General features: G+C 37.4%; 1 protein-coding gene across 1 annotated transcript; it reads left to right on the top strand.

Moving 5' to 3' along the window:
• The first annotated feature begins 3,138 nt into the window (after positions 1-3,138).
• Positions 3,139-7,383, top strand: LOC110940198 (heat shock 70 kDa protein, mitochondrial). Its single transcript, XM_022181751.2, has 6 exons — positions 3,139-3,332; positions 4,917-4,990; positions 5,067-5,145; positions 5,240-5,806; positions 5,896-6,516; positions 6,593-7,383. Exons 1-6 carry the CDS (start codon positions 3,258-3,260, stop codon positions 7,211-7,213), a joined length of 2,037 nt encoding a protein of 678 aa, XP_022037443.1. The 5' UTR covers positions 3,139-3,257; the 3' UTR covers positions 7,214-7,383.
• Positions 7,384-10,477: the final 3,094 nt, after the last annotated feature.

Raw genomic sequence — 10,477 nt, 5'->3', positions numbered from 1 at the left:
TACACGTGACAGATAAGCGGACCAAACAGGTTCAGATAAGCGAACCAGCAATGTCCGTTCGAGCGGACCAGACAAATATCAGTTCAAGCGAACCAGAAACTATACTAAAAAGCGAACCCAACTATGTCCATTCGAGCGGACCAGTCAATGTCAGTATGAGCGAACCAGAATTGTACGTTCGAGCGGACCTGTATGTGTCCGTTCGAGCGAACCTGACAGTAAGATTGTCTGAAAGAGCGAACCACACAGGTATTTCGAGCGAACCTAACCACTAATGTACGAAAAAGCGGACCACTTTGTTCGAAAAAGCGAACCACTATTTTTAACCGGTTTTAACCATTTTTAGTCCGAATTTCACTCTAAAACTTTCTAGGGTTTGTTATTAGTGTGTTTTAGACGTTATACTCAAATTTCAGACAATTTCAACCGTAGGAACCACTGAAAACCGAAAAAGTATGAGAGAAAGTGAGTAGAAAAGAGAGATTTCTGCAGATATAAGCTGTAGTAGTATGAACTCCTCGTCCTGAGCTCTGATACCACTTGTTGGACCGTTGTTTGACCCGAAAAGTCAGTCAGAGTAGCTCATCCTCACATATAAAGGCGGAATCAGAATATGCAAGGTTACAACAGCTTGTCCTATTAATTTCCTTTGTTTTTATTACTTTTCTGCTGAAAATTTGACAGAGTTTCGCTCCAGCATACAAACATACGTATTAGGTCCGCTCAGAAGACACCACTATTTATAGACACTATGGTTCGCTTATATGACAGACCATATAAGCGGACCTGTTACAACTTGACACAAAAGCGGACCACAATAATACCCTATGAGCGGACCACTATGTAACTGTGACAAAAAAGCGAACCTATATGCAAATGTTACATATTTTACATTTTGACCCCCTGTTGACTAATCTTGACTTCAGACTTTTTGTAGACGCAGTCAACAGACATTTCGTGCATCAACAGTGTAACTGTGATCTGATGTAATTTTTGCTCGTCTTGGTCCTCGCCTTGGGGATCAAGTGTGCGTTTTGTTATGAAATTCAACTTTAAAAAAAAAAAGTCAAGCCATTTCAGTCAACTTTTCAAATTTTTTGCATAAACCAACTTTAATGGAACAAGTTTCTATAAAGCAACTTTATTTCATTTTCTTTCCATTTAATTTTTCCTTTTTTTTATCGTTTTTCCACTTTCTTTCTATTTCAATTCTTAGTGAAGCCAACTTGATTTAGTGATATTTTTTTTTTAATTTTACTTAATGTATTTTATCTGTGAAAATCTCCTGGTTTATATATTATACATTCTCAATTTGATTTAGTGATATTTTTAAGCTTGGATTTAAGTTATCTGTACTAAATTTTTTGTAATATTACTAATGGAGGCCAGAATGGTATTAACCAACCCAATGCTTCGAATTAAGCTTGACTCCACTCAATTATGTACAACAATTGTGTACAGCGCACACAAGTAAAAAATAACACAAGTTGGCTTCACGCGAATAACTGAACAAGTTGGCTTCACTCGAATACATCCTCCCTAAAAGCTCTCTTGCAACATTTATATATGACTAAAAATAATAATTCGAACCGAACCGAGCCGAGCTGACCTTTGCTCATGCTTGACTCGTTTACAAACCGAACCGAGCAGAGCGGCTCGTTTACAACCGAGCGTCAAATCGAACGAGCATTTTCCGAGCAATTTCCGAACGAGCGCCGAGCGGTTTGAACGGCCCTAATATTGATATTAATACTAATAATAGTATAACAAAATATAAAAAAGTAACAAAAGTATTATAAAATAAAATACGATAAAAAACATAATTATTACTTTTGACTTTATAATAAAATATTTTTTTTGAACGGCCAACGAATCTTCCAAATGGGCTACTGGCGAAATTCACCACATCGGGATACACCCGTCTTCGAACTGAGGGAAAACCCTCACCTAGGGCAGAAGCCCGTGAACACTCGCCCAAAGGCACGACAGTGCGGTGAGGTAAAACCCATTCAGTTCAAGGATCGAACTAGCGATCGCCACCTACTCGCCTAGTCTCCCATCATCACCAGGTGCCGCTGAAAACTAATGGGGAGAAGCAGGAATTGAACTTTATAATTATTACTTTTAACTTTATAATAAAATAATATAATAAAGTAGTTAATCATTACTAAATTATTACTAAATCTGACTTTTGGGTATATTAATCTTTATTTTGGCTATATGTATCACACCTCTAATTATTTTAGGTGTTGTTTGTTTATTAAGAGGTAAAATCTATGTAGTTTGCGGACAGCATTTGTAGACATCTGTAAAAGAAAATATAGACCAAACCTCTACAGACTTTAAGAAGAAGGCTGTTTGTTTTTTTAATATATATGTAAAATTCTAAAATAAACTGGTGGTGGTGTACAGACGGTGGTGGTGATAGACGGTGGTGGTGTTTAACTCTTTGTAGATCTTAGAAGATCTTAGAAGTGGTTGGGCCAAGTCTATGACGTTTTTTAATAAAACGACTTCGAAAAGACAAACAGTCTGCAAATAGCAATGTCTGCGCGGCACAGACAAAAGAGCCTGCGCATATGTTCTTTAGAAAAATAAACATCACCTTAGTGATAAACCACGTGTTCATAATTATACATATAAACGATGGTGCAAGGGACATTTTTGATTGAGTATGAAAAATGTTTTAAAAACCGGTTCAAACCGGCCGTTATGGCTAATGCGTACTAATGAACTGACATTCAATATTAAGTTTTATAAGGATGAACTTGCTTTTCAAACAAAATGTTACTTATCTAACGTAATTTTTGTATATTATATCGGTAACTAAAACTTCTTATTTTAAACTGTAAGAAACGTAAGTAGTCATGTTACCGTTGATGAGAATGACTATGATAGTGAATTTTGTTTTTTAAGCGATTATCAACCTCATACAAAACTCTAGTTTCATAAATCTATCGTAGACTTTATGTTAAAAAACCATTAAAACCATGTACAACCAATTAAAACCATTTCTAAGTTTGTTGAATACCGTTTTGTTAGTGTGATCGATTCGCTCTCGGATTTGTGAATATAGTCATTTTATTTAGAAGTAGTATTTATTGAAATAAATTAATAAACTCTGGATAAAGTCGAGGAGCATCTAGAAGCCCTAACATTTTACTATTTCAGTAGCAGCAGCATTGTCTCTCTCAACACCACTTCATCACCGATTTTGTTTCAAAAACCCTAAACCCTAAACCAACACCAGTGATTCCATGGCCACCGCCGCGTTCCTCAGATCTCTTCGTCGACGAGACATCTCATCCGCTTCTCTATCCGCCTTCAAATCCGTATGCTTCCATTTTACACCTTTTTTTCTTTCGTTCTTTCTTTCTCTGGATGTATATGTATGTATGATCCGATAATATTTGGGGAAATCGAGGTGTTTCTCACCCTTATTTCTGTTTGTTTGTTTGTGTGTATATCTTTGATAAGTTACATGAATATGTGTTTTATATCGTGTAGATTTAGTGTTTTGCTCATCTAGAGAAGATAATTATTGCAGTTTTGATGCGCTAATTACAGCTCGATTTGTTTTTTATTTTGAGATAATATTGATTCAAGGTAGAGATGGCTTCTTGTTATAAGATATTGTGAATTAACTGTAGGATTATTGGTTATTTCCATGATTTTAGTGTTATTTTGAGTTTTTGTTATCGGATGATTTACTGAAAGGTAACACTGTGTTTTTTCCCTGGTCACTGTTTGCTACTTGTATGATATGCAAAGCAAAAAGTTAGTTAAGTGCTGATAAGTAACTTGTTTGCGGTTAAACCATCTGTTATGAAAAATCATAGAAGTGCCACAATTGTATGATGCATCACATGGATACAAGGTTTAAAAAGGCGGAAACGGGTATCGAGGCGTTTTCCCCTAGCCTCACGAGGCTTAAGCCTCGAGGCAGGTCGAGGCGTAAGCCTCAAAACAATATTAAAAAATTAAAAAAATATATATATCTCATAAAATCACAAATTACCATAAAACAAACATCATAAATAGAAAATAGGAAAACAAACAAGGTTTAGCATAAAACAAACATCATAAAATAGTTCGAACAACTTAAATTAGTAATGTTATGACATCTGAATATCATAGAACTCGTTTTCCTCCGCATCATCATCCTCAAAGTTTTCATCTAGCGTATTTAGATCGTCATCAACCAAATTAATAAATAACTCTTTTCCCTTTTCTCCTAGATGATGAACTCTCACCTTTTTCCTCATTTGACATTTTGACCCGCCAACTCCACCAATGCCATCTTCATCCCCACTCGGGTTGGCTATCCACTCATCATCCGGGAAAACAACATCGGCAACTATCGGGACTTCATCATCTTTTAGTTTCGTCTTCTTTATAAACTTTTGCTTCAATCTCCTATTGTACATAACGTACACCAAGTTGTTCATCCTATTCGTGCCCAACTGATATCTTCTTTTCGATTAGGTTTTTTTAACCTAATAGATGTTTTTTAAGTGAACTATTGGGTTGACCCACCAATTAAGCTTAATAACACTAAATGGGTCTAAAATAAAGTCCAAAAAACCTAAAATTTTCCATTTTCACAAGGTCTGGTAGCCTCACCGCCTCGCCTCAGCGCCTCGGACAGCCTTGGAAAGCCTCGGATGACTGAGGCCTAGGTTTCAGTTGACCCTATGAGGCTAAGCGTTTAAGGCGGTTTTTCATAGCCTCAGCCGAGGCGGGCCTCGGAAAGCCTTTTTAAACCATGCATGGATATATGGGTTTGAGTTGTGCAGTGTCAAAAATGGGAAATGATCCTCGATGGTTTCCCGTCTGTTATCGTTCTCTGTCTCTGTGTTAGTACTTTAATAATTAAAAAACTAGTTTTGAATGTTGCTTTTTGAATCTTCATGCAGTTAAGTGGAGCCAAAACGTCATTGACCGGGTCACATTTAAGTCATAAGTTAGGCGTAATTGCCAGGCCCTTCAGGTACCATGCGTCTACTATACTGCACACATATGCGTTTATCTCTTTCAGTTGTAGTTAATAAATGATTTTGATACAGCTCAAGACCTCTTGGAAATGAAGTTATTGGGATTGATTTGGGTACCACGAACTCATGTGTTGCAGTCATGGAGGGCAAGGTAAGATCTATGTTTAAGCTGTTTGAAGGACTTGCGTATTTGGGTACTTAATATTAATTAATTAAAATACATTTGTTGATGCTCTTGTAATCAGACCGCAAAAGTTATCGAGAATGCTGAAGGTGCACGTACAACTCCATCGGTTGTGGCCTTTAACCAGAAAGGAGAGTTAATCGTGGGCACTCCTGCGAAACGTCAAGCTGTTACTAACCCAACAAACACCGTGTTTGGGACAAAGCGTTTGATCGGAAGACGATTCGATGATCCCCAGACACAGAAAGAGATGGGAATGGTTCCGTATAAGATCGTCAAGGCTCCAAATGGAGATGCTTGGGTTGAGGCCAATGGACAGAAGTATTCTCCGAGCCAGATCGGTGCTTTTGTTCTCACTAAAATGAAGGAAACCGCTGAAGCATATCTTGGAAAGACCATTAGTAAAGCTGTTATCACTGTACCAGCTTACTTCAACGATGCACAAAGGCAAGCTACCAAGGATGCTGGGCGAATTGCTGGTTTAGACGTGCAGAGGATCATCAACGAGCCAACAGCTGCTGCACTTTCCTATGGGTTAAACAACAAAGAAGGTCTCATTGCAGTTTTTGATCTCGGTGGTGGAACTTTTGATGTTTCCATCTTGGAGATATCAAATGGTGTTTTCGAGGTATCCAGTTTCTCTGTCCAAGAATCGTTTCTTTGTTAAGTGGATATCTCAATATCTCATATATATACTAATTGTTTTTGTTTATACAGGTGAAAGCGACAAACGGTGATACGTTTCTTGGAGGAGAAGACTTTGACAACACGTTGTTAGACTTCTTGGTTAGCGAGTTCAAGAGAACAGAGGGAATAGACTTGACAAAAGACAGACTTGCCCTCCAGCGACTTCGGGAAGCTGCTGAGAAAGCTAAAATCGAGCTGTCATCAACAACACAAACCGATATTAACTTGCCGTTCATCACAGCTGATGCATCTGGTGCTAAGCATTTGAACATCACTCTCACAAGGTCGAAATTTGAGGCTCTAGTAAGCAGCCTGATTGAGAGGACCAGGAACCCATGCAAAAACTGTGTGAAGGATGCGGGAGTCACAACCAAGGATGTTGATGAAGTTCTCCTTGTTGGTGGGATGACTCGTGTTCCCAAAGTTCAGGAAGTTGTTACGGAAATCTTTGGGAAGACGCCAAGCAAAGGGGTGAATCCCGATGAAGCAGTTGCTATGGGAGCTGCTATTCAGGGTGGCATTCTTCGTGGTGACGTTAAAGAACTTCTTTTACTTGATGTCACTCCTCTATCACTTGGTATCGAGACACTCGGTGGCATCTTCACCAAGCTCATCAGTCGGAACACCACGATCCCAACCAAGAAAAGTCAAGTGAGTCATCATTTATATTTTTATTTTCGTGTAGAGGTGAAAATATATATATTGTTAATTGTGGTTTTGTTTGTAGACATTTTCAACAGCAGCTGACAACCAAACTCAAGTGGGCATTAAAGTTTTGCAAGGGGAGCGTGAAATGGCATCCGACAACAAGTTACTGGGCGAGTTTGAACTCATGGGCATTCCTCCCGCTCCAAGAGGCATGCCTCAAATCGAGGTAACATTCGACATCGACGCAAATGGTATCGTCACCGTTTCAGCCAAAGACAAGACCACCGGCAAAGAACAGCAAATTACAATTAGGTCGTCGGGTGGTCTCTCAGATTCTGAAATCGAGAAGATGGTTAAGGATGCAGAGCTTCACGCCCAAAAGGATGCTGAAAGGAAGGCGCTGATTGACGCTAAGAACAATGCCGACACGACCATTTACAGCGTTGAGAAGAATCTGAACGAGTACAGAGATAAGCTTCCGAGTGAAGTGGTGTCTGAAATAGAGGGTGCGGTTTCTGATTTGAGGAAAGCTGCTGGTGGTGAGGATGCTGCGGAGATTCAGGCCAAGATTGATGCTGCAAACAAGGCGCAATCGAAGATTGGACAGCATATGCAAGGCGGTTCAGGGTCGGGATCTGGAGGATCACAAGGTGGCGGTGAACAAGCGCCAGAGGCGGAGTACGAGGATGTAAAGAAGTAGAATCTTTCCTCTCTTGTTCCGTGAATGCAACGGTTTTTGTATCTAGAAGTTACCGTGACAAGTAGTAGAAATAATCAACAATTACATGGATGGATGTTAAAGAGTTTGTTCGGATGAATTTATTTCTTTTTGTCTTATTGAATGAAATATCAAAGAGTTTGGTCGTCTTATCGTTGTTGTTTTGATGTTAAACATTGAAACTCAAAACCTAGAACTTAACCGACACGAGTATGTGACTTTGTCCGTGTTCTCTTTTTTTGGCCTTCGACGATAACTCACTGATTTTGAGTTTTGACCGTTTATTATTGTTGTATTATTATTACTAGTGTTAAGGCCCGCGGAGCGGGGCGTAAAACCGTGGTGGGGCTGGGTAAAACAAAAACACAAATTTCTAACATCAAATGACTTACGTCACGTAAAACATTGATGAAGCAGAACAACTTTGTTGAAGTTTATTAGCTATACGATAACTTTATCAAAGGTTAGGTAGAAAAGTAATCTGGTTAATATAAAAAGACAAAAAATAGAATATGATTAAACATCAAAACATAGAAACGTACGTAAAATAAGCACCCAACTCATTTCCAAAAAAAATTTTACGTCGAAACGTTGTTACTATATCGAGTGTTTGTATTGTACCGGCACTGTTGCGAACCGAATCGATATCGACTGAATATCTGACGTAATAACTATAAAAATGACATTGATACCGGCACCGGTTAAGATAGTATTGACGTCGTTATTCGATCAAAATCGGTTTGGTTCGTCAAGACACAAGTAGAAACGTCTAAAAATCTATAAAAATAAATATCGGTTTCGTTAAGATAGTATTGATGTCGTTGTTATTCGATCAAAAAAGTATGTATTTCAGTATATTTTTTTTAATTGTTTGAAAGATATAAACATGTACATATCCTTTTTGTTATGTTACGAATTTAACTTTCGGTTTTGTTTTTCGTTTCCCGTAGCGCGTGCCAATATCAAGATGAACAGGCGATACCGATCGAATTTCCTTTGCCTCCTCGTGGCAACGCGCAGGTTCAATCATCTAGTTATTTTACTAAAGTAACGGAATCACAACTTAGTTTTTTTGGCATCTTTTTTTTTGGAATATTACTTGCATCCAATTGTAATATTTGTTGTAATTATTATCACAGTTACTAAAAATAAAGAATGGGCTCATCTATAAAATTTAGTATTGCCTTATAACATATTACAAAGTGTTATAATACAAAGTGAAATATAAAAGAAGGAATAATAGCATTTCACACATTTTTCTTCATGTAAAATAAGAGATAATAGCATTTCACACCTTTTTCTTCAGGTCAGGATATAATAGAAATATTTTTTTTGGTAGGAATGTTAAGAATCAATCATATCCATTAGATTTAAAATAAATGGCCAAGATTAAATAAGTGGAATTGTAAAAAGAAAAGAGAAGCATGGGTTTGTGTAAGGGTATTTTAGTTCATCTAAGGCAATAGTTTCTCTCTACTCTAATTCTCCCATGTTTTTATAATGTTAATAACTTTTTCATATAATGTTAAGCTCATGTGGACTGCAAGGCTCACCTCTTACGGTCCGCATGAGGTGCCTATCGACAGCAAATTGGCAGCTGGCCTGCCACTGCTGCCATATGCCACATATCTCCATTTCTTGCCACTTATCACCTCCATTTCACACCTGGAAGGACATTAAGTATGTCCATAACATCTGGTGGGACATTTGGCATGATTTGGTGACCTCTTGAGTAGTATAAATAGGTGTTCTTAGTGTTCATAACACTCGCATCTTCTCAATTCACTCTAAACACTTCTCTGGAGCAATTCCTGAAGTTTGGAGCTGCTCTCTAGTGTTCTTTAGTGTTCCTATTCTCTAGTAAGTCTTTTCCTAGTTTTATTTCATTCATTTTAGCTAGTTATCAACTAAAAGTCAAACAGTTTGACTTTCGGTTCTGGCGAATATGGTCAAGTAAAAGTTCAATCCAAACTTTCCAATGTGATCTAAATAACGATGGTATGATTCCTCTATGATCATAGCCTCAGATCATCACATTTACTAGTCGAATTAACGAGTCAAGCATGCTACTTAAAAAGTAAAAATTGCAACAATTTGCATAAATCCCATAAATGAGTTTCTAAGCTTATAACTCACTTTTTTGACACTTAAATAACTTATATATACATATATTAGCATGCCCAACTCGTCCGATTCAGTTTAGAACCTCATTCTATATCGAAAGTCAAGCAATTTAACTTTTTTTTTTACTTTTGATTCGGACCAGTTTGGTCAACGTTAGCACCTGATTAAACTCGACATTATGACCGTATTATTATAGAGTATAACCCTCTAAAGTTATACCTATTGGTCATGTCGTTTTGTAGGTCAAATGGCAAGTCTTTTAATTATATAATAAAAATGACAACTATGTCCTTTTCCGTTAAAATGGCTAAATAAATGGTTTTAAGCTAAACTAACAACATTCTGACTTTCAAACCTATTCTTAAGTAACGGGTCATGTCTAAGGAACTAGCCTATGACCTGTATACATTCTAACAGATAACTATTTTTGTTCATTCCGGACTATAGAAACCCCCTCCCCCCAAGATAATCAGACTTGGGTCAATAATAATTAGACTTGCGGCTTTTGCTAAACTAAAATCGTTATCGGTTGGAAGCTAGCAAAAGATAAATACTCGTAACTTATTTTGTTTTAAAACTGGGGGTATGGCTAGGGCTGTAAACGAACCGAACGAACACGAACAAGAACAAGGCTATGTTTGCGTTTGTTCGTTAAGGAATTTGGATGTTCGTGAACTGTTCGCGAACACATGACGAACAGAAGTTTGTGTTCGTGTTCGTTCGTTAAGGAATTTTGGTTGTTCGCGAACAGTTCGTGAACACTAACCACGAACGCAAACGAACACAAATGAACTTTAATTTTGAAAATTAAAAAAGGCATCGTTAATCTTAAACATTGTACACAATGAAAGTAGTTAAATATAACTATTTAAAGATTAAAGGGATGGATAATATTAGGTTCAATCGATTGGAGATAAAAAATTAATAAAACATTAAAAACTTTTAGAAAAATAAACATAAAAAACCGAACACGAACGGACGTAAACGAACGAACACGAATGAACATAAACGAACATATTACTGAACGCTCACGAACGCAGTCAAACGAACGAGACCTTTGTTCGTGTTCGTTCGTTAAGCTTATCGAACGAAATTTTTTGTTCGTGTTCGTTCGTTAAGCTT

Source organism: Helianthus annuus, chromosome 16 (genome assembly GCF_002127325.2).
Source record: "Helianthus annuus cultivar XRQ/B chromosome 16, HanXRQr2.0-SUNRISE, whole genome shotgun sequence".
NCBI classification, from domain to species: Eukaryota; Viridiplantae; Streptophyta; class Magnoliopsida; order Asterales; family Asteraceae; genus Helianthus; species Helianthus annuus.
Note: the sequence above shows the minus strand (reverse complement) of the source record. Positions and strands in the feature narration are given on the sequence as shown.